The 24,915-nt window shown below is 34.8% G+C and overlaps 5 protein-coding genes across 9 annotated transcripts in view; 3 read left to right on the top strand and 2 right to left on the bottom strand.

The window, feature by feature from the left end:
• The window catches only part of LOC143179054 (prominin-like protein), a 68,455-nt gene extending 60,715 nt beyond the window's left edge, over nt 1–7,740 (top strand). For 2 of the 4 annotated variants that reach the window (XM_076378051.1, XM_076378050.1), the window contains 2 exons: nt 1,224–1,337; nt 1,956–7,740. In XM_076378051.1, coding sequence (XP_076234166.1) covers nt 1,224–1,337; nt 1,956–1,968 — 127 coding nt within the window. In that variant the 3' untranslated portion in view covers nt 1,969–7,740. Of the gene's footprint in view, nt 1–663; nt 721–1,223; nt 1,338–1,955 lie in introns of those variants that run through there. The other 2 variants (XR_013001889.1, XR_013001890.1) reach the window with 2 other exon arrangements.
• On the bottom strand, nt 7,304–9,875 carry Ttc26 (tetratricopeptide repeat domain 26). Its single transcript, XM_076378940.1, has 7 exons — nt 9,852–9,875; nt 9,194–9,720; nt 8,682–8,931; nt 8,386–8,595; nt 8,011–8,317; nt 7,626–7,866; nt 7,304–7,553 (listed from the first exon to the last, which is right to left on the bottom strand). Exons 1-7 carry the CDS (start codon nt 9,873–9,875, stop codon nt 7,442–7,444), a joined length of 1,671 nt encoding a protein of 556 aa, XP_076235055.1. The 3' UTR covers nt 7,304–7,441.
• Nucleotides 9,876–10,358: 483 nt separating this feature from the next.
• Coq5 (ubiquinone biosynthesis protein COQ3, mitochondrial) lies at nt 10,359–11,890 on the top strand. The gene is made up of 5 exons (XM_076377663.1): nt 10,359–10,710; nt 10,794–11,206; nt 11,311–11,399; nt 11,492–11,615; nt 11,707–11,890. The coding sequence occupies exons 1-5, from the start codon at nt 10,551–10,553 to the stop codon at nt 11,794–11,796; spliced, it is 876 nt and encodes a 291-aa protein (XP_076233778.1). The 5' UTR covers nt 10,359–10,550; the 3' UTR covers nt 11,797–11,890.
• On the bottom strand, nt 11,873–14,787 carry LOC143178808 (uncharacterized). The gene is made up of 10 exons (XM_076377662.1): nt 14,703–14,787; nt 14,467–14,626; nt 14,121–14,264; nt 13,829–14,032; nt 13,559–13,716; nt 13,150–13,480; nt 12,778–13,077; nt 12,403–12,678; nt 12,215–12,307; nt 11,873–12,116 (listed from the first exon to the last, which is right to left on the bottom strand). Exons 2-10 carry the CDS (start codon nt 14,578–14,580, stop codon nt 11,949–11,951), a joined length of 1,788 nt encoding a protein of 595 aa, XP_076233777.1. The 5' UTR covers nt 14,581–14,626; nt 14,703–14,787; the 3' UTR covers nt 11,873–11,948.
• A 953-nt stretch (nt 14,788–15,740) lies between these two features.
• Nucleotides 15,741–24,915, top strand: part of LOC143179091 (uncharacterized) — a 48,413-nt gene continuing 39,238 nt past the window's right edge. For both annotated transcript variants that reach the window (XM_076378115.1, XM_076378116.1), the window contains exons 1-2: nt 15,741–15,879; nt 20,690–21,029. The gene's annotated coding sequence lies outside the window, so the exon portion shown is untranslated. The remainder of the gene's footprint in view (nt 15,880–20,689; nt 21,030–24,915) is intronic.

The following is a 24,915-nucleotide window of genomic DNA, read 5'->3' as shown; positions in this document are numbered from 1 at the left end:
AAATTTTAGAATAATTGAAAGTCAACCACGAATTTGACCTTTTCCTCCGAAGGTCTTTTCCTTGTATTTTTACGAACCCTCTGTGTAAGCTCTCTTATAGTCTGCCATACCATTCAAAAGCTCTTGAAAGATTCATAGCAGTATCTCCAAAAGCTGTCTGAATCATCTACAATATTTCTGTATCACGTTTCTCAAACTTCTAACAAAATCTAATGCATGTTGTCTGTTCCTTCAAATCAGTTACTATAAAAAACCGCAGTAGATACAAAATACACTTTTCTAAAATGACGATAACTTTTGAGAACTGGCCAAACAAAAACTGGAAAATTCTCATTGTTAACAAAAAGAGTAAGATTTCACCCTCTGAAAATATCAAATTCATATATCATTTTTTAGCAATTTATGAATGAAGTCTCGAAACCTTTTGATCAGACCTTGTATTTGACCGTGTTTCATTTCAATTTTATCGAACACTTGTCAAAGTACTCCCAGATAATTGAGGCATGTCTCGTTCCCAATTTACTTTCCGAACTGCTCGTAACGGGTTCGAACGTATCATCGGCAGGTGTGCATTATCGTTGTTATCACTTGCGTTATTCTTGATCCCATCCGTACAACTCATGCAACCCCGATGGTCACGCTTTTTTTCCCGGTTATTTCCAGGTGAGTGGGAACCTTGCGGGGGGGCAACTTCTCGCGTCTCTCGATACGCCTCTGCACGTAAGTCGCAAGACACATTCTGACCGGATGTGTCCCCGTACTTCTTGGTTCCTTTTTCTTTTCTTTTTTATATGTTTCGACTCGTTTGTATCGCCAGACAAATAGCTTCCGCTAAAGCTTTGTGCGAAACAGAAACGGTTCCGATCGGACGCGAAACAAGCTCGCGTTCTACAACGAAAACAGCAATTCTACAGCGGAAGATAACAGGATGATCCTGATCGAAGCATGTGCCGTGTCACTCGAGTTCGAGTCACCTTCTTTACTAAAGGAAGCCACGATACAGCGTTTATCTTTGTTCTCGCTTCAGCAGCTTCGTCGTTCGTTTGTTCGCTAAGGCATACGCTGTGGCAAAATACACTTCGTTCGATGTTCGAGAATTTTCTCTTCTTTTCTTTTTCTGTGTTCGTTCAGTTTTCAACACGTCTGACGAAATATCTTTTAGTGCGTAAGCTGCCTTCGGGTCAGTTTGCACTGGAATTTAACACGATCCCTATTGGTTGCAGAAACTGGGACTTCCCTAATGGTGGTCCTCCCAGGTACCAGCCAGCTGCTGCAGCACCTCCGCCGCTGAGCACAGAGTACGAACGACCACCTCCTTATTACTATCCTGGGCCAGGGTGAGTATTTAATTATTTTGTAATAATATTCCAATTATGGAGGCATTTAATTGACAAGTGGAGCAAGATTGAAGCACTCTTACATCCCTTCGGCATTTAAAAGACACTTAAACTGTCTATGGTTCACTATTAATAATAAAATTTCATAGATATTATTATTGGTGATACGTACTACTTTTAGACACAGGGTGAAGTAACCTGAAGTGTGACATGTTGGACATCTCTTTGCAGAAAGAAACTCGCACACTTTTGCTAAATTTTAAAGTATAACGTGACTATAGTAAGGATGCTAAATAATATTAGAATAGTTATAAGTATTCTAAATATAGGAAGTTTATTATGAAACGAATGAAACAAATGAACTTTGTTCTTCTAAACTCTCACTTGCGACTAACAACACAAAAATGAACCAGCAAGACATAAATTGACCCTAAGAAACATGTTTCTTGCTATAAACTCACCGTCGATAAACCATGAGCCTTTGTAGATTCCAAAAGAATACACAACCAACAGACATTTGTTAAGATTGCCGAGTTCCTTCCACTTGTCAATTAAAGACACCATGTTTATGCGTAGTTTGACGACAAAAGAATTAGAAATTTTCGCAATACTTTTCAGGGACAGAAATTAGGAAACAAGTGCCGTGGTATGCACAAAGGTAGCGCTGAGTAGCGTGGCTACCCATAGTCTCACCCGCAGTTACAGAAGGACGCTCAAAAAGAAGAAGGAGAAATCCGGATGTAGGCGAGACTACGTTTGAATTTGTAGCGTTTCCTGCTGAGCATGCCACGGACCGTGCGAACGGCGAGATCAATTAAAGACCAAGTTTGATACAGACTGAGGTAGGCTAAATGGATCCTTCGGCGAGCGCAACTAGTGTGATCTACATACGTGTGCGATTCGTTCTTTTGTTTTTCTTCGTTTTAGTATTATTTAGACACTACGCGTACCAAGAGAGGAACATTACGTTGGGTCGAGCGGTTTCGCAACCCGGGAATAGTTTTTACTCAGACGTCCTTTCCTTGTTCACCCTCTTCCCTTCGTCTTTTAAACGCTGGACGAACTATAATGTAGCGATGATTCGCGATTAATCTTTGGACAATCGATTACCTTACTCGACTGATTTCCTCCTGCATTTACTCTACTCCTTACCCTTTTTCGCTGTGGTCGAATTCGCGGTACGTCTTCGAGGCTTGCACGCATTGTCCTAAGGTTCGACTGGCAATCCCTGAAGACGCATCTGTTTCTATCGTTTGAGGAAGCAAAACACGTTTTAAGACTCTTCGTTCGCCTTTGCTGTTTAGTTCCTAAGACAAAGATTGGAATCATCTAGTTTAGCCAGTATTAATGAAAGTTCATTGACCGTGCCTCCCTTATTGACCCACTGGCGTACACGTTTCTATCTCACCGAATATCCAGACGAATGTTCATTAAGTAACGTGTGTGTACATTTAGCCGCTTGTGTCTTATGAATTGTCCTCCCTTCACTGTCTTTTACGCGAACCGCCTACCGCAGAAATATCAAGTGCACAGAATAAGAATTATAACGAACAACCTTTACGCCAAGACGTCAATGAGCCGTCGCCGCGGGAAGCAGGTGCGATCGATTCGAGAAAGAATCACCTTCGGTTCTGAGAATCGTTGACCCTTTGCATGGACTGACTTTTTTCTCTTAGACCAACTTAACAGGGGACTGTGAACAATTTGCAAAAAAGAACCTATAAGTAGTGATGGTACTTTAATAAACACGCGTTAACAGATTTTAAGTCACTAGTCTGTCTTAACACAGTGGCAGGATGAATATACTGGATGCGCCTAGTACTAACAGTATTAGAGTAGAAATAAATTGTGAAGTATAAATTCACTTCAGAAACGTATTTATTATTACTCAGTAAGCTTGTTAATGGTAAAGTCATGAGATTATAATGAGTAAAGACTGTACCAAGTTAATTGCGAAATAACATCATCCATTGTAAAGTGTTAAGATCAGAAAAGGGCTGGAAGATTCTGAACCCTTTGGAAGTCTTAAATATGATAAATATCTAATGTGTCTTCAGAAAGCTATTTTAATTTGTTAAGAAGCTTTTGCGTACGATAACTTTCATTCTACTCATAAGCCCTTCAATCGTAGAAACTATTATAAAGAGATTATCTTTTTATCAATTTTAAGAATTCACAAAACAGTTTCAGAATTCTTCAAATTCCATTATTCAAACTGTTTGAAGACTGCCTAAATCCCATCACTACTTATAAGGTGTATCCATGAAAGTTTCCCTAGTCCCAGAGTCGTGTCCAGCTGCCAGCAAAGTATCAACATCGAACAGCTCGGCGTTCCACGCCGTGTATGTATAGCGCAGACGATTACCCATTAACTTTAAGTCTGTAAGTAACAAGTTCTTTCATAAAATTCTGTTCCCTTGAAACGACACTGCCGTTTTGAACGAGTCGCCTTGCGTTTATCCATACACGCGCGTGGACATCCGGTCTTCTCGAGGCGCCGTTGGTCGCGCATCTTCTGAGAAAACTTTGCAGACGTACCTTGAGCAGAGCATATGACTCGCCGAACAACGCAATCTTGAGCACCGAACAACGCCATAATTAAATGCCAAACGACGTTCTCTTCGCCCGTGGTCCGTGGTGTTTGAACACGTTGCATTTGTTCGAACTCCAGGGTCCACTGCGCACGACCTTACCCTTAATCGAAGGATAGGAGAATCCAGAAACTGATTCCCAGGTAGTCGCCATGAAAGTGACAGTTTTCCGACTGGTGGGAACTAGTTTCTATGCAGGGTCGTCGCTACGAAATACTCTATGTACATGATTCTTTAAGTAGACGTCTTTCTTACTATTAACTTTACCGTGTAATTTACCGACCTAAGCTCCTAATAGGGAATGTTTACGCGTCGCATAGAGGTTATACGCTTAGTCTACGCGATGCGCGAATACCTCGACAAGTGAATGCAGCATCCGCTCGAGTAGTTTGCATTCAGCGATGGATCTGTCTGGAAGAATATGGTCGTACAAGAGAAGCACCTAATTTGTTACCTTCCGTTTATGTCATATTTTTGCAGTAAAATAGTCTATAAACAGGAGGTCTTACTATCTGGATATCTGGGTATTCAAGTAGATTTTTTTCGCTGATCACTAATGTATTACTTGAATCTGATTGAGTAATTATTCAAATACTGGAATGCTCAAGATATCTATAGGCCAAGCATCAGTAAGAGTCTTAGTAAAGATCTTTGTTATCAATAAAATGTTAAGATGCTCAATAACTTTAGAATTGTAAATGATCAAAGCTATGCACTTGATGGTAGTAATATATAGTGTTGATCAAAAGGAAGTTTAAGACGTAAATGGTAATAGAAACATCATGACATGGCAAGAAGTAGCTACATAGTCCATTCCCAATTGTCAGTGTTAAGTGAAATTAGAAAATTACCTAACACCGATCAGTAATACTAACATGATGAGTGAAATCTAAAAGCAAAATTATTTTTATACATGTAAAACAGTACTGATATTAAACTTTCTTTTGACCACCACTGTAAATGTAAATGTCTTTGATTAAATTTGCTTGTAATAGCATTAATAGATGACAGAATTCTAACTCTTACTTGCGTGGTTCCCTGTACCACCATAGTCTTTAATAAAAAGATGTTTGCATTTACACTGTGTCATCAAAGTGTAACTTTAATCATTTATATATTCCAAATTATTGAATAGCTATTAGCTACATTTAACACTCTATAGAAATAAGGATTTGTACTCAATTGTGCTGCAAAAATTCCTCAGAATTAAAGAAGAACAAATTATGTGCTTATTTTGCTTCAATTATTCTGCTGGAGAGTGTTCAAGGTGCGATGAAATTTCACCAAATGAAAGTTCTGAAGGCTGTTTGCAGTTTGCTTTACTTGGAGATTTCAGCAAATTAAATATGTGATAAATATGTGACTCTTAGGACTCGAATATACAAGCTCGCTCCACGAAAAACTGCAAAAAGGCTGTTAAATTATGTGGTCCACTAAACTAAGCTGAAGTTTTTTTATATGAGTCTAGTTTTAGCCAAAGAACTCATAGCTGATCAGCAAGTGGACTTTCGCCCCTTGAACTATATATTCAACGCGGTTTTCAAGTGTGATCATCGAACTTAAGATTCAATGAAACACTACTGTATCACACGAAAACTCGAGGATGTTGGATTCCTGTAGAGAACTTGTTTCAGACAATTGTTGCCGCATGAGCAGCGAGTTTTAACGTTTAACATTATACGGTAGATAACGCCGCCCATGCTGCTAGTCTTTGATTGACTGGTGGCGGATTGCCAAAAAAAAGAAAAAAAGGAGAAAAATGCAAAAAAAAAGAAGAAAAAGAGTGCTTTTCTCATGTCGTATCGAGATGTGAGGAAATGGGAGCACAAAATCATTAGGGTCTTTCTTCTTAAGAAGAAAAGAAGTGAAAATTATAGGTTGGAGAGTAAGTGAGAATCGCGTGAAAGGGAAACTTGATGAGTGACTGGATCCGATAAAATGAGGAAAAAAAAGACGTGGGAAGGAACTTGACGAGTGGAGAACACGATTTCCGCTGTATCATTAAACCGTATTTACATATACGTTTAGCATAGTGGAAATTTAAGCCACTTTTTTTAGCGATAAATATCGACGTTCAACGGACACAAGTGTTATCATCATCGTCATTGTATGCATGGAGACCGACAAACCGCAACATTTTCCGTTTTCTTTTTCCCCTTTTATCTCTATCTTCCTCTGTCCTGTGAACGAAAAAAAGAAGAAACTACTGGGAACGTAATAATCAAATGTGTGAACTCGTACAGCTATTTTATCCGATGGACTATGTAAGATGTAAGTTACGTCTTTGATATCAGTCAGAGAACGAGTGTCGTATGAAAATTTCACGTTGAAAATCAAAATTCCTTGGGTCGCTGAAAAGCAGGAACTCTATTATCTGGTGCTATCTTTATATCAAAAATGTAAAGTTGATTCGGTGTAACCTAGGCACTCCTTCTCTGTGTACAGAAACGCGTCGTATAAAGTTTAAGACACGAGGACTGCTGAGAGGAGGAAGAAAATGTATTTGTACCACTTTCTAAGCTCTCAGAATCGATTCACCTATCAATGATCTATCTCTTCAATTCTTAAACTCTAGTTAAAAAGAGATGAGTTTTCATCTGAAGAGTTCTGCTTATTTGAATCAAAAAATTTTAGACAAGAAATCAATGCTATTACATATGTGCAATGGAACATATCTTTAACTATGTTAAAGACATCGCATTCCGCACACCTTAAATCACAAATTTCTTGTTGCACCTTAGCGAGATCCTATACCAAAGAATGATTAAAATCGAAATTTTTATTTAGTTATCCCAGATTTTTAAATTTAAAGGTTTCATTTTCATTTATAAGTTCCTTGAACCTTAATGAGATTTATAGTTGAAGATCTTGATTATCGATAGGTGGTACCATGAGTTTCAAAACGGTTTTAATGTAGAGGGATTTGTGTTTTCGAGGATATCGTTCGAGAATTTCCTTACATTCTCTTATCTGCTCAATCTTTGGGACGCCTACGCGCGTTCACACCTGAGTGTTCTTCGTTTTTTTCGCTGAATTTCAGCAGCCATTCCATCGGAACTGTTCTTGGAAAATGGCGGAGACTGATTGTGGAATCTTATTCCCCCGCGATTTTACAAAAATACGATTCCGTTTTGAAAAATATCTACTATTGATCGGAAATGTGCAAGTATGCGAATGTGGTGTATGCCATCGATATGATGTTTTTACAATTCACCGATTGTGTTTGTTAAAATTAATTATTATTGCTATTACGATGATTATTATTATTATTAATATTATTATTATATTATAAAATGAGTGTATCACAGTTTAAATATATCTATTTTATATTAAATCATCAACGCCGTGCGCTGGTGTTCTTACCATGATAAAAAAAAAACATTATACTGTGCCTTTGTTTTCTTAAACAAATATTTTCATTGCGTATATAAAATATATTAATATTCCGTGTTTGTTCATAGTAAAATGAGACCATTTGTGGATGGAGAGAAATTTTAGTTCAAATTCATTTCATCAGCAACTAATCCTGTTGTCCTTACCCCACTTACGCATTACTCGTATAATTTGCTCCACTTGGGAATTTGATGTATTCTTAAGAAGTTGTATAACCTCGGTTAAAAGCTCCCTAAGACCAATAAACGCATTAAATAAAATAAACCATTAAATAAAACATGGCTGAAGATAAGAAAAAACTTACTTAGGCTGTTTTTCAGCGATGATGTATTGAAATGTGCCGCAACAAGCACCGCGCTTTCCTTCCCAATTCTCAGGGCTAGGGTCCATACGTTCCAACATATCGAAGGCTTTTGCTGCATACCAAAATTCGCCAACTCTGTAACAGTCGTTTGCTATTAACTGCAACAAACTAAACGACTCCGTAGACGTGTCCATTTTTAAATATAAATCCCAAGCCAATTGGGGTTTTTTGTTCATTATATCTGAAATAAAATAATAATTTATTCCCAATTTTTACATATCCATACACCTCGTTCAAATTGAAGATCACTTTACCAACTCAAATTAAAGTTACTTAACTAATCTGAACGAGGTAATACAGATCAAAATTGATATTAAATACATACAGCAATGTGCTAGAAGACTAATATAAATATAATCATTCCTATATTTTTCATTCCGTATGACAAGAAATGCTTCCTCTGCCTCCTTAAAGTAACCTGCTGCAGTTTGTGCCTGAGCATAATTGAAGTTAAAATAATCCTCATTAGAGAAGTATGTCTTAATCGAATTCAAATACACTAGAACTTCTTCGAATTGACGATAGAGGAAGAAACAGGAGGCCATACATTGTCTACCGGGTATAGTATCACATTCTGATGCAGAAGACCCAACTAATTGGAAATATTGTTGAGCTGTTTTGATGTTGTCACGCTAAAAGCAATTTTTATTTTAATCATTTTAATTTATGTTTAATATGGTAATTTAATTTAAACACTTACAGAGTTATTTTCTTGTCCCATCACAGCATTGACAATTCCTTTTAAAATGTATTCTTGCGGAACTGCTGGCTCGAGATCTTTGATTAATTCAAATGCCTCTCTAACATCATCTTGCTTTAAGTAGTATATTACCAAGTTGAGTCTGGCTTCTGGTATGACATCTACTAAATTGGGCAAAATTTGTAGAGCACCCTCACCTCCTTTAAATACCTAAAAAAATGTTTAAAAAAAAATTGGGGAAAAAAGTTAATGGTTCCAAGAGATGCTCATATTATATGCTCAATAATGATACGCACAACTGTATTATGACGTATAAGATCATGGCTGAAGCTAAAAGAGTTGGACATTTTTTCTATCAATTGCTTCATTTCATTCTGTGCAGCAGTGCCATTATACAATCGAAAATGATTGCATGCCTTCAGGTTGATAGCAATGGCACTGTCAGGATACTTTTGCAAGTAAACTTGTAGCACTTCTTGTGCTACATCATAGTAGTCCAATTTGTAGTAACATAAAGCAACATATACATTTAAAGCAAAATATTCCCTAGAAAATAAGTATACTTCTAAGAAGAAGTTATAAACTATTTTTATTTGGAATTTGGAGATTGTGGAAAAAGGGATAAGGAAGGAACAAGGTACCTGGACTCTTTAAGTTCTTTAATTAAATGCACAGCAGAATTTTTGTCTATAGAAATAGTCTCATTGATACTAGTTGAATCATCGCTGTCTGTATCTCTAAGTAAATATTCAGATTAAGTCCTAAAGTTTCTGTTCACCAATTATGATAAAAACAGCTTAATAATCACCTGTTTTCTAATAGAATCTTTTTATAAACATCAATAGCTTCTTGATAATGAGCTCTAAGGTAATGGATAGATGCTAAACTGAGTTGATCTTCTATAGCATCCTGTGACATGTTATGGTATGCTATTAGTTTCGATTCGTTGCCCATTTTGAGTGCTAAATGGGACAAGAGCCTGTTCTTCAATTTACTATCTGGAGCATCTTCCAAAATCTTCTGTGATTCAGGGTACATTCCAAGATAAAAGTAGCAGCATGCTAAGTTTGTCAGTAAATCTGAAGGGGTCTGTTCTTTTTTCTTCAAGTTTTCGTAAATTGTGGCTGCACGTTTGTAATCTCCCAAGTGAAAAGCGCAGTAGCCCATCCATAGCTCAGATTTCAAATTATTCTCTGAATTGTTGTTAAACTCTAAAAGTGTTAAAGCTCCAGTATAATCACGTTTCTCCAAAAACTCTTCTAACTTAGGAATTCTTTTCTCTGATGCAGATGTTCTGACTCCTTCAGAAGAAGCTGGCTTAGCTCGTGATAATATCTGTCACAGATTTACATAAGAAATGTCAAAATAATTTCAGTGTCAATCAAGTAAGAAGAAGTCTACACAAAATTAAGATTTAGTATTTTTGATGCAAAAAACCGTGTATAAAAGAAGAAAAAAGAAAATACAACGTAAAATGTAATGTTTACCATTTTTAGCCGCCGTTGCTAATAGATACACAATATTGATTGCCACGTGCAAACAGAAGCATGATTTACATAATAACATTGTATTCGTATCAAAATATGGAACTGATATGAAAATATTCATTAAATTAATAAATAGGTCCTCTTATTTTGCAAGATAAATTTAAAAAAGAAACGCACATTTTATGTTCTAGAATTTCAAATTAAACTCTCGAAAATTGCTAATAGATGTCAGTTCAATAGCGGTAAAATTGAAATGCTTTCCTTCAACCTCGAAATATAAAAAATTCGCGTGCACTGATGTCGTATACATATTTTATCTCATACATTAAAAATTAGACTTTTTCAAATTACTCTTACTAAAACGATATTATTATATGTTTATTAGCACGTATGAATTCAGATAGATAGATAATTCGATTGATCTTAGACTACAATTTTTGTATATTAAAAGAAAAGTATACTGTCATAAATATTCTTAATTTATTTTGACATCAGAAAACATTTCTTTTTCGATTGTTATCACACGATTTTGGAAACATTCTCTACATCTGCCATCTAGAGGATGTAATCGAGGTTTAAACGTAACCTCACAAATTTTATACATAAAAGCAAGAAGCTGTTCATTTTTAGCAATTATGTTTATTTACTGATAGAAAATTGCTGCGAAAAAATTTCAAAATGATTGAGAAAAGTCGGTTACTAAGAAGTTTAATAAAATATAGACGAATTATTCCTTCAATGAGGGAATATTCCTCAGGGCCTGCTACAGCTGATAATAATGAAAAAACCACACATTTTGGATATAAAACTGTGAAAGAAAGTGAAAAAGCAAAAGAAGGTATATTTCATGACTTAAGAAATCAGCCAGGAAATATTTTTTTCGCTGTACAGGATATGTCATTAATATTTAAATATTTTTAGTGTACACAGTTTTTGAGAAAGTTGCCAATTCCTATGATCTAATGAACGATTCAATGAGTCTTGGAGTCCATCGTGTTTGGAAAGACATATTCGTTCACAGACTTGGACCCCCTCATGGAAGTAAATTATTAGATTCAGCAGGAGGAACAGGGGACATTACATTTCGATACTTAAAGTATTTGAAAACTACTCCTAATCCTGAAAATTTAAAAAGCTCTGTCACAGTTTGCGATATAAATGAGAACATGTTAGAAGTAGGTAAAAAAAGAGCAGAAAAGCTAGATTGGACAAAACAAAGTAATGTTGATATTAATTGGAAACAATGTGATGCAGAGAGTCTGCCTTTTGATAATGATTCATTCACAGCTTATACAATTGCTTTTGGAATAAGAAATGTAACGCACATCGATAAGGTAAATAACGTCAGAATACATAGGAGTAAAATGTTCATAATTAAGAAAATGTTACAAACTATAAAAGTTTACCATACTTATATAGAAAAAATATCTTTGTAAAGGTACTTTCAGAAGCATATAGAGTATTAACTCCAGGTGGTCGTTTCATGTGCCTTGAATTTAGCCATGTAAATAATGCAGCTTTAAGATGGTAACTATTTATTCTTAAAATGAAGTTAAAATCTTAATTGAACAGTTTTATATTGCATATGATTATACTAGAAGCTAAAATTCATTTCACAGGCTCTATGATCAGTATTCATTTCAAGTAATACCTGTAATGGGTGCACTCATAGCAGGAGAGTGGCAACCTTACCAATATCTTGTTGAAAGCATTAGAAAATTTCCAAAACAAGAAGAGTTTAAAGTGAGTGATTTATTGTAGTAAAGAAAAGTTTGTGTGCTAAAATAGAAACATGGTAAATGCAAGCAATTATGTATCTTATTAACTATTTTAGGATATGATTGAAGAGGCAGGATTCAGGAATGTGACTTACGAAAATTTTGCTGGTGGGATAACAGCTATCCATTCAGGTTTTAAATTATAGTACAATAATATCCTCTTACTTTGTACTAATTTTGTAAATATATATGTACTGAACTAAAAGAAGAAACAAAAATATAATGTTGCAGGTAGGATTTTATTGTACTTATATTTATTAAAAATTAAAATTATTACAGTGTTGGTATAAAAAATTATTCAAAAGTTATTTGTATTTAGAAAATGTTTTAATCTCTTCTCCACTGTTTCTTTTTGTTCTTGTGTCAACTCAGTGATTTTTATAACTTTTGGTTTTTTGCCTACATCTAATTCTAATTCTAGAACAGCATCCAAAGTTTTTATTTTTTGTTCAGCATTGCGGAAACTCTGTAATTATATTTATTTTATTTTTTAGAATTTATATTATATAAGAAATAATGTAGTAAAAGTAATTAGGTCTAAAATAACTTTTTATTACGTCATACCATTCTAAGTTCGCGCTCGATTTCAGGATTCTTTTTTAATTTTTTTTTCAATGAAAATTCTTGTACAGTGAAACCCAACAAATTTTCTAAAACCTGAAATATTCATTGAATATATTATTTTTTAATTTTCCCATAAAAATATATGTGCTATAATATTTAATAGTAATTTGAATCGTAATTAAAAATACCTCGTTTGAGAAAGACACTTCTATTTTTCCAGTACCATCTGTTACTGTAGCTTCTAATATCCAACGTAAATCTTTTTTTGCTAATTTTCCAAGAATTTCAACGCGTGCACGAATTTTTCTGTTTGTTACACCTATTAGGACCTCTTTATTTACATCATGAATAAAGTCACAAATTTTTGGTGGGTCTGGAGAATTAGGTCGTTTTGTAAACTCCGTAATTTTTCTATCTATTTTGCCTTTCTTCAATGCAACTGTTTCAGGAGGAGACATTGGAAACTAAAAAATTATTGTAGTAGTTTTTTTAAATTTTAGCAATTTTTATTACTTTTAACCACTTAATGAGAGTGATAAAATCAAATTAGCAGTATAACTTACAGCTCTCTTTCCTGCAGTTAAAGATGTAATATTTTCTTGTGATTTCTTGCGTATTTCCGGCTGTGCAGTACTAGTTGAAGGAACTGCTGTTTTATTTGTAAACCAAGATACATGTGAGTCTACAGTTGAAGCTGGTAATTTTTCCTTTTTAACTACTTTTTTATGACACTGTACATTTTCTATTATTTCTTCATCATTCAATATAATAATGTCATCTTCTTCTTCCATTGGAAAAGTTCTGAAAGGTGCTATATTATTTTTCTGGTTTCCTTGTGAATCTATAAGTTGTTCTTCATCTACCTATAGAGAAATATTTATAGAAAAAAATATACAAGTTATTAGATACTTAAAATAATGCAATAAGTTATGAACCATTTCAAAGAAGCAATCATCATCATCCAATGCTATGTCTTCCTTACAACTTTGTTCTTTTTTGGTTACAGTTTTCTCTATAGTTATTTTACTAAAGCTTTCAGTCTTTATTTCAGTATTTATTTCAGTTTCAATTTCAGTTTTATTGGTATCATTATTAGACTGTATGTCATTTTTGTTGTGTGAATCTTCAATTCTAGAAAGTTCATCTAAATTAATCTGAAAATCTTCTTCAAAGAAACTATCTTCTAGTTCTAATTTTTTGTTTTCTTTCACATTATTTGATTTCGCTTCATTGTCATTATAAGGGTCAGGATTTTCTTGTAGGTTTCTATAAAATAAATGATTAAAAAATGTATGATTTTTTATAGTTGAAATAGTTGTATACTAAATTATGAATCCAACTTACAGGGCTCTAGCTAAAACATTTTCTAATGCATTAGGAATTAATAGACTATCAACTTCGCCACCAATTCCTTTAAGTTGTCCTTCTTTCAGTAATAAAACACCTCTACGACATATTATTGGTCCCATTATCATAACTTTATACCCTGGTAGCAACATATCCTTAAAATAAAGGAAGTGTTAGTAACTTACAAAATATTTTTTTTATATAAGTGATATAATCTATAACTATTGTTTTTTTTAAATCTCTGTAAAATAAATACAAATTACATACATTCAGTCGAGTTATTTGAGTATATTCAATTCCAATAATATCTTGTAGTCCATCTGTTAATCGTAACTGCATCATTCTTTTCTTAGGAGGTTCCCACTTTTCTAACATTTCTGTCTCAGTTAGTTCTACTTCAGAACAGTGAGTATTCCTTATTTGTTCTAACTGTTTATATTTTGATGTTGTAATATCATACATTTGTTCTACCTGAATGTATGAAGAATGCAGCAAACAAAAAATTTTACTTAAGAAAATTTTTGAATTTTCAAATATGATGTTATGCGAAAATATTTACCTGAAGTATATAATTTTCGGATAAAGTAACTAATTTCTGTTGTGACAAATTACGCGGTAAGCTCCCATTTTCATTGTTGATTTCTCGCAAATCGCTGAGTTGCCATTGCACTTTCACAAACTCCAAAATTTCATTGTCATTTGGCTGAAAATAAAAGTAATTTCTATAGAAATAAACAACGAATCGCATGAATCTAATGTTTAGTAATGACAAAATTAAATAGATATGAATTAGAATAAAAATAGTATTAACAATTTTAAATGGAATCCAAGGCCTGCCAGCTCTTACATGTTTTGAAAATGTTCGAATTATTTGGATCAATTATAGATCTAAGGCTAGTAATTACATTTCTGTGTTGATTCACGTAGAATTCTATGCAATCTCTTAACCATTCGTCATTCATTAAATAAAATCCTAATTTCAATCTGGTTTTTATTCGTCTAAATAAATCTTCATTCATTTCGAACACATTTAATACTTGAACAGCTTTTCTTTACTGTTAACCTCTGCAATACTGACAATTACTGACAATTCTTTACGTACAGAAAATTCAGTAATTTGCGCGGGAAAAATAATACATACACCTATGCAGATTCACTCAATATGGTGTATATATACATACACATATGTAATAAATGATAAAACACAATCAATCAACAAATTTCGCGTCCTAACCAAATTGAATCAAATGTATTGTACAATAACATAACCTATAACTAATTCTTTGTGTTTGTTCAATTTTGTGCTCGTTTAATTTTGTGATACATTCTTGAAAGAATGTAAACCGAGTATTATTTATTAATACATGCTCCAAATATCAATTAAAATATCCAAAATGTTCTGTCATCAAAATTGTAAACTTCAATATATAGTCTTCATAAATTTAAAAATTCTAAGTGATTTTAATAGCGCTAATAATTTCTATAGCTGTGTTTAGCGAATTAGAAGACTCAAATTTACAAACATGTTCATATTGATACTTCATTTACTAAATATAAAAAAAAAAGCTATTAAAGTAGTTTTAAATACCCAAAAATTTAAATTTAGCGCCAAACAGTACCTTTCATATAAATGCTCACTTAATTCAATTTAGAAATGCGCTTTAAGAGACACGGCGCATACTCAAGCGCGCAGCATTCTTCGCGCCAAAAATGCGTCTACTTCAAAATGAAGGAAGCTAACATTCCACTGTGCAGTTATATTATTCAATACATTTAAATTCCCGTGCACATTAATAAAAAACACTACATATTTTGTTACCCATATAGACTGTAGAGAATGATTTTCTATTTTACCTCCCCAAGAAATCTTTCTTTTTCTAATAAATTAATATCGTTTTACGCCCTGTTAGGAACAACCACGTTATCACCATCGAAACGTATGTGTCCATTATTTCACAACAATCTCCATTCCCGGTAAACCAGTTCATTCGAAGCCTATTTTTAGTCCTTCGGAACATACGTCTCTCCTGATAACCCTAGTGGGGGTGAGCTACCCTTAGTGGGGATTTAACAAAGAGCAAGAGGGTGGGGGTAAAAGGAAGCCTGCCGTCAGGGCAACGCATGCCTTCTGACGTTTCAGTGGGCCGCGCGAGCTTGTGCCGTGAACGTGTCATCGTAAGGTGCTTTATTCTCTGCCCTTTTTCTTTGTGTGTCATCCGGTCTGTTTTTCTCCCGCGATATTCTTGTGCGTGATTCGGTTCGTGAGTGTGCGATATATCGTTACGAACAAATGTATATCGACACGCGTACAGGAGAAGGTACGTATGCCCATATAAAATGAAAATATTACACGTATATGTATACCTCTCTATGCATATATACAAGTATATAATAACTAAGCGAAAGCTTCTAATTTGTGGACATAAAAAGAAGAAAAGTTTCAACCTAAAGTGCGGGAAATGCAGATCGAGAATGCTCTCTCGAAAATGAAATAATATTAACGAAATTTGTAACGAGGGCAGACGCTACATATCACTTTCATTTTAAATGCCGTTGTGACATTTAATTCGCTATCTTCGTTAATCCAGTGTTCTTGTTTTAGCGTTCGCCGATGTATAAGTGAATTGTGAATATTGAAAAATATCGACACGGCTCTGCAAGCATCTGCAATTAAAATAGCCAAAGCAGTAATTAAATCCATAGTTTGCTAAAACTGGACTGTGATGCATGGAGAATTTCTTTCTTAAAAGCGTAGATTCGAATCATTATTTGTTTTCTAAAACTCCCTTTTAGTTTTTTAACCTTGTTCGATGTATGAATTAGTTTCATTACACTTTTTATGGATCTGAGGTGAACATGTACGAGCACGGATTACAAGCGTGCAAGAACGTCGCTATATGAAACATATGTGCACACGTATGGTGTGTGTAGGTAATACGTAGCATATAATACGGTCAGGGTGTTTTTAGAAGTGTGTAACCGCCAAAATTGAGAATGTAGTCAAGGTTGAAAATTGCTCGATTCACGACACTATCGTATGACATATGGCCACGACTGTTTTCTGATCCAGCTTTTTCGTTCGCTGTCAAATTGGCGCTTAATGAATTAACCTTATGTGGAATATTACATGTCACGATTTCTTGCTCCATTTTTTCGCCCTGTTTCTATGTGTGCCTTAAAGGCGATTTTTCTTACATCAGATAGACTAAAAAGAGAGGGAAAAAGGAACGCCTCTATTTCAAAATTAACGAACCGGAAGTAGATAATAGATCTGTGTAAAGGAACGTCATACTTTCCTTAAAATAATTAAACGTTTCGATGCTTTTGTTACTCCACTAGGTGGTTACATTTTCCTGCGAAAATGGATGAAGTAAATTAAGACTGAATTTATTTGGAATGTTAAAACATCACATATCGAATTGCGATGAATCGGAAATGTGAGTTATTATCGATTTCCCTCGATTTTCGACTTTTTAATCGTGCAAATCGATGGAAATGTTTTCCCGTCAAATTTTTTGCATGCTGGAATATCGAGAAGGTAATGGACACTTGTCGTTTCGGATCTTTGAGCTCGAAGTTGCTGATTTGATGAGTCAGAAGTAAAATATTTCGATTTCGTGCGGACGAATGTTCTGCATTATTGCTCTGGAAATAATCGGATATTTCAAGGGTCGCGCTGAATGGTACAATGTTGCCTTTTGGAGTAGCGATTTCATTTACATATCGCATAGGAACCAGTCGTTTATTTATGTGGGCTCGTGCACAAAGCGCAATATGGACCGTGCCAGTGTACAGCACGCATACAAGGGAATAAAATTGATGTCGTATGTACGCGTGAATGGTAATAGGTGGAGAAGGTGGCTATTACTTCAGTGACGTTTTCCAGTTCTTTCTCTCTCTGTCTCTCTCGATGGCGGTGGGCTGATTAAATTTTCACGCGTCATGGAATTCGAAATTATCGAAATGTATCGAGGGAGGTCTCGAATATTAATAATTCAAGCCATCGAGCATATGTAGCTTTTTAAGAGGAATACATATCTGGAACTGAGAGTCAGAGTACATTAAGTTCCCTTCTTTTTAAAAAACGACATTTTACGTTTTCTGGATTAAATTTGATACTTTTTGCGATGGTAAAAAATTGTTACGTCCCAAGTCGTTTAGTTTTTGACTTGGCGCTGTAAAAAGAATATTAAATCCATGGCCTGTTTCGAGTCAGAGCGTAAAGGGCTGTTGGTATTTTCTGGCTCCAGCGCATTATTTTGCAGTTTTAAGTCCCATAATACTGGATTTGGTACCAATTTATGAAAAACTTTATGAGCAGGCAATTTTAAGTCTTTTTTTATTTTTATTCTGTATTTTTGAATGGGTTTCATAACTAGACTATGGATTTTTATGCAAAGTCAAACTTTTATAGATAAATTTCGGTAACAGTGTCTGATTAAATTCCTATTTTATTTTTTCAATATCGTGATGCCTACTATGTTATTGATATTTCATATATTTTTATATGTAGCGTGCATTTTGTAGTTTTTTACGTATTGAAATTTTCTGTAAATGCATAAAAATTTAGTCGATTCATAATTATTTCATAGAATACTTCAGAGCCATAAGATACTAAACTCAGGTTTATGCTATTAAGTCAGAAGAAAAGCATATAAAATTGAAGTAAGATAGTATTAAGTCCAGATATGTTGATATTAAGTTCATTGTCAGAGTTAGATAGTATCGAGTGCGATTCATTTATTTTTTAAAGCAACAATATCGAGTTAAATTCCACTCTCAGATAACTAAATACATTTTTCCATAGCTGCAAAGTTTTTGCATTTTTCATTTGCTCTTTTCTAAAGTCTGCAAACTGTGACTTAGTACACTTTAATTGCAGAATCCACGAAATTTCCTACTACATCTTTATGTACTGTTCGACTTAATTCAAAAATTAATTGTTTCTTAAATCTTCAACGTTTCAAAACAAAATTCGATGACTTTTGACAATAATATTTAAAATGTATTCATAGAAAAATGCTGTTCTTAATGCGATATATATTTTTTAGTACCATAGCCATACAAGTTGTCGTGGTCTTAGCTGTTTGACTATTTTCAACGTGGACAATATTTCTTTCCTTTCTTTTTAACAGTTAGAGAAATGTAAGGAACATAAAGTGAAAGATTAAAAGAAAAATTCATTCCACTGGCTCGGTAATAATTCCGTCGAGATGCTATCAAACGTCCGAAATAACGTCGATGTAGAAACTCCCAAATACACGAAAATATATGAACGTGATCCTGGATGTGCAATAAAATGCCTTCTATCTAGTAACATATTGACGTTAATTAAATTCGTACGAGCGAAAAGATTTAATTGCTCCGTGATTTTATCACAACTGACGGAATCGAATATTCCCGATCGTGGTCTATGTTTAATTTCTCGGGATTTTACGGTATAAAACTAAACCACAGATATTTATGCATTTATCCGGAATTTAACTGTGTAAAAAGATGCAGAGATGCACATAATATGTAAAAATATACAATACAATGAATGTAAACTACATATTACAGCATTTTGACCATAAAACCAATTTTCTATCCAGATTCCATTGTTTTATTATATACACACGTTTATATTCGAATGCATTCTATAAAAATGAATTTGTATATACATCTGCACACTAATGATAACTTCGAATCTTTTTCTCATTCTGTGAAGAATTCCCCTATCCGCGCAAGACACAAAAGAAGGGTTGTTTTTTATCAAAATCACAGGGACGTATCTGCGCCATTTCATCTGGAAAAAACGAGGGGGTTGCCACCCCGCGTCTTTGGGATTGACCCAGAGGAAGTACGACCGCGTATATCAAGTGAAGGGCTCCAGTGAGCCCTAAATTATCAAGGAAAAGGGGTTTCGTCGTTATCTCTAATAGTTTCTCCAGGAAAGTAGGTTGTGATCTTTTACGTGTCCCAGGTCATACAATAAAATTTCCTTGAAAACTCGAGGAGCACGCGTCATCCCCCGAATTATTAAACGGTTTGTTCTCTTCCGTTGAAGTTGGGAAATGCTTATTAAACGTTCTGTTATGATGCAGTTCGTTCAACGATTAAACGCACACGTTCGATACTTGGCGTGATAATGCGTTAAGAATTTAAAGTGTGACTAAAATTCTGGCGGTCGCATGGATGTTACATTTTCGAAATAAACACACGCGGTGGTTACGTGCATTCTAATAGCAACAGACTTTTGGTTAGTTTTCCTTTTGCTGTTTTTAGTTCGCGGTGGTAATCTCATTTGGGAGCTTTCAGCGAGCGGTGTTTTGAACAGTGTAATTCCAGTTAATAATGTACATACCTCTTTTTTTTTTGGTTCTTTTTTTGGAGTATTCGATACGTTGAAGAAGGATAAATAATTGTTTGAATGAAAGTAAATCGAATCAAGGGAAATAATTTTTATATTTGAAATTATTTTAATAATTTAGGAATTCTCACGTTTAAAAGTTTTGAAATATTTAAGTTAAGAAGTTTTAAAATTATTCGATATTCAGATATTCGAATATTTGATTTTTGGAAATGTAAAACTCTTGAAGTTTAAAATTATTTGGCGTTCCAATCTTCAAGTCTTCATATTTTCAAATTTTCATGTACTTAATGAAATCTTCATATTTTCAAATCGGTCGAGGATTTGACTGGCGATCATTAAATATAAATCGAAATGACCCTGTATCCGAATAATTATTCAAGCAAGGTTAATTTCCATAATATCCAGTCTTACCTCGAGTATAATTCAACACCTTAATTACTCGCCATAAAATCGTATCTAAATAAGAGCAACAAGCTTATAAACAAAAGGACTCTTTCACCACTAATTTATGTATTGTTTCTTTCTATTTCATTAAAAACGCACATGAAAGAAGACTCGAAAATCTCAAGAAATAACAACATTATAACTAGAAACACAATGTCATCAATTCAGTATAAAACATGACAAAAAAGCACAAAATATCAAAGCTTCAAATTTGCCACTTGTAGTGTTAATTTATGCCTTAAAATCGCCATAATTAAACAGTTTGGTACAATTTAAAACCACGAAAGTGTTGCGCGTGACCAGGAACTAACGCAACCCCTGTTGCCTTGCAGTTCATTCGTCGAGGAGCGAGGAAGGCACGATGAAGAATAAGGACGCGTGAGAAGTATCGGGATTCGTGGGACAGAAAAATGTCGCTGGAGAAATTGACTTCCTCGGAGTGAACTGAACCTCGTGTTCTGGTGGTACGAGAAGTGACGATTGAAATGTGAGATAGAACGAGCGGGAAGACGGCAATAAAGTTCGAGGATAGGATAATATGCACTTGCAAGCATCAGGAGAATGGTTGACAAAGGTGGATCCTAGGAAGGCACGGTTCAGAGAGAAGAAGCAAGCCGCGGAGACGATCGCCTCCTCGATGATGAAGACAAAGGGCACTTCGTGAAATTTGAGGTGAGTTTGGGGATATGTTAATGAGTGCATGTTAGCGGAAATAATGATAGATACAAATAGAACATAGGAGTCAAGTTAAATGATTTAGGGGGACCAATTTATTAAGAGATGAATTCATGGATTGTTTTACTCTTATTTTTTTTTGTGCAATAGATCCTATAATATAATAGACCTTGATTATAATATATTTACATCGTTTATTTAGGATTTTGATTATTTGGTGCATTAAGAGTACACAGGGGGGCTGAGAGTAGTCTTTGAACCATGATTTAAGTGTAGTCTAAATGAAATGTAGAAAATGTAGAAAAGGATAATTTATTAGAAATCGATAATAAAAGGAATAAGATAATAAAGATATTGATTAGGTCAGTTTTAAGAGATCGAAGTTCTTGCCTTGCAATACAGGGTATCCAAGTTGAAGCAGGCCACTTAAATACCTCTACTGTTTTTAATAATACAATATTTTAAAAAACTAAAAAAAATTATCCTATACAAAAGACTGTTCTTTCATAATGTTTCTTAGATATCAGGTGGCTTCCTTGTGAACACCCTGTATTTCTGTCACCTTACGTGTCTTAGCGTCCGAAACACGTTTATTTTTTGATCAATGAAGGGACCATTATTTTAAGCTATTTTTAGAATTAAATTGGCTTCTTATCGATTCTAAAATATCGATATTTTTAATTTGTCCACCTAGATCGTTTAAATTGCTCACTGTGTAGCCTGATTAGCAATAACTGCACTATCGTCCATAAGTATTTATGCCCTGGATGGAACCTGACTAAAACGTTCATATTTTTGTTCCAATAAAAAATATAATAAAAGCTAAACTTTCGGTTCAAACATTTCGGTACTCGACTTGACTCTAATTTTACCTGGCAGTTCTAATTTTCATTTCATAAATTTCTTACGAGTAGTAAATTTGAAAACACTAACAAAATTGTGTGTATCTATCTTATAACTCGTATTAGGTACATGAATAATTCAAGTCACCAGCAATGTTCGTTAATGATAATCCATATATGTAGACCGACTTCTGTTAAAGTATAAACGTTTTATGTAATCAGTTTTCACCGAGCCTCTAAATACTTACGGTGGTGTATAAAGTACTCAGGTACTTTAAAGCGCAAAGCGATCAAGAGCACGCGAGCCACGCCTTCGTGAGCAACAGCCCCTTGGTGGTCGCGATCCGTGAACGTGGAGACGTTGGCCTCTTAACGCTGGCAACAGCCACACTCAGACTATGACAAACCTCCCTTTTCCCTACCTTTCCCCCCGTTTGACGGTTCATGACGCATTTGCTCTTGGCGTTGCTCTCGGTTGTGCTCTGCTCGCGTCCAAGAGTAGGTACTCTTACTCTTGGGAGCACACACGATTGCAAGTATCGTAATCAAAACGTGTACTGCTGGGACTTGGTAAGTTGGCGACTTGGAGGATGTGTCTGACTAGATATGGTAGAATCTCCTCCCAGTGGACCACGTTTCTTGATATCAGATACATCAGCGTGTCTTCTTGTTTTGATAATCGAATGCGCACTAGTACGCAGGAGTTCAGGGATTTGTCAGTAATTCTTAAGCTATGTCTAAATTGTAGAAGCAACGAGGAATATTTCACCGCCTCTTCTTGCTGTATGTTCCAAAATGTTTCCAAGAAACACCAAATTGTAGAGTCTTATTTGGCCACATTTACTTTCTTAGTCTTCACAGGACTCAAGAGTTACTAACCCTCGCTTGGACAGTGTTGCTATAGGGTTTCAAAGAATCTAGTATCGTTTCTGAGCTTTTCCTGAGCGCTTGATCTGCCACCAAAGTACATACTTATTATCAGAGAACGCGAACACCTGCTGTATTTACGAAGTCACTAAATTTCGGGGTAGTGTACCGCCTTGATCTAACTTACCAAGCTCCCAACAGTAGAAGTAGAAGTAGACCAAGAGCCAGAAGGGTCTGCCTGAAGGAAGCAGATCAGGAGACCCAGACCCAGACCCAGATTGTAAACAACGAGTCTGGAGATAGTATATACGCTATCAACGTCAGAGGCAGGGCTCTGTTTCTCCTTCGGTGAACCGAGGACGTGTCTCTCTTTAAAAGAAATTAGCAGTGATACCTTTCAGGGCTCTTGGCCTCCTCTCGAGTGCTCTAGAGCGCAGAGTGCAGAGAGGCAGCAGGCATTCAGTTCTCTGCGCGCTACCCTGGTGTCCTTATTAACGATGCTCTGGCGCGAACTGCATCTTTGTCACGGTGAACTTCACGGAATACGTGATGAACGCTGAAAGTAAAAAATAAAATGTTCTTCTGCTGGAACAATGGCGGCGAACAATAGGGCCGAGTTGATAGTAACAATCTGAACGGGGTACGGAGAGTATTTATCTGCAGTGGATTCATTGTCGTGCTGGGAGTCAGATTGCTCTGCAGACCAGACAATTAGTCTATTTATAGTGATTATTCTATTATGCAGGGTGTTAGGAGGGTGATTACAGGTCTTTTGGGAAATTCCAGTCGATGTTGGAAAAAGGAAAAACTCTACATGTATCTTCGGTTTGAAACTGTTTTTGCAGTATTGAAAGATTGGAGGATAAGTCTTTTAATAAATTTAATGAAAAATATTTCAGTGATCGAATATCCAAGATTTATTTTTCTTTGATTTTAGTTATCTACAAATAGTATAAATATGTTTAAATTATATATTTTATTGAACATAATATTTAATATTCATATAACATTAAATATTAAAGAAATTGATTCAATAATATTATACGTGATTTTATTATTAAATTATATTTTAATACAGTATTACATGCTATTATATTATTAAAGAGATAGACTAACTATTTATGTACATACATAGATTATTAATATACGAGTAAATTCCATAATTCTTGTTCTCTTTGGAACTCGTTGAACCTAAATTACAGAACCTTCTCGTCTTTTGTTACCTGTTACGTGACCTAACATTTCCCCAAAAGGATGCAATTAACCTCCCTAACACTGTAATTCTATCACACGAATTGTAAGGTATCAAAATATTCCTGGTAGCATAGAATTCGAATCTTTCAGGAACAGTGGAGGTCGCTGAAAATTTCACGTCCAATATGAACGTAACGAAATACGAAACTCCATTACAAATCGATACGAGCTGCTCGACGATCAAATGATACGTGCTTAGCCGCGAAATGAAATGAGTTTTTGTTTATAGATGGAATATAATCTGCGAACGATTTAAATGCAAATGCTACGCACTGCAACGGAATTAAAATACGGTAATACTGTAGAAGCAGTGTTGAGTTTGAATCTTTCACTGCGATCTGCTCGGGACGAGGAAATTAATTGCTATTAATTGCATGTTGCATTCGAGAATTCGTGAGACCAATTTCACGGAATTTTGACTACAGAACAAATTTCACGAGATATAAAAAAATTATTTTGAAGTCTTGGAAGTTCCAAAAACATGTGTTCTCAATTTTAATTTAATTACCATCCACATCCAGTTAATATAGTATTTCCTTTAACTTAGTGTTTAATGATACATTTCCACAGATAGATGATTATCATTTTACCAGGTATAAATGTCAATTTGCTATTCGGTACCCACGTATTTTCACAGAAAATTTTCAATTTGAAATATTTAAAAACCATGACCTGGATTTCAGAATTTCAAGCACCCTCTCGATAGATTATTTATGTCTTCCATTTAAATTCTTTTTGAAGCGTTTATATAGTTTTACCACCGCGTGCACTATTTCGACGTTATAAATTCGTCGCTTTCCTTTCATTTCTTGGAACTATTTCCTCGTGTTCTCTTCCTTTCGTCTTTGATAATACAAAAACACGTCAACGCACAAATTATTCTTGCAAGCTTGCTTCCATATTTTATAAGCTCGCTGTTC

The sequence above is a fragment of the Calliopsis andreniformis genome, chromosome 5 (genome assembly GCF_051401765.1).
Source record: "Calliopsis andreniformis isolate RMS-2024a chromosome 5, iyCalAndr_principal, whole genome shotgun sequence".
Lineage (NCBI taxonomy): Eukaryota > Metazoa > Arthropoda > Insecta > Hymenoptera > Andrenidae > Calliopsis > Calliopsis andreniformis.
This window is presented reverse-complemented; position numbering and strand designations above follow the sequence as displayed.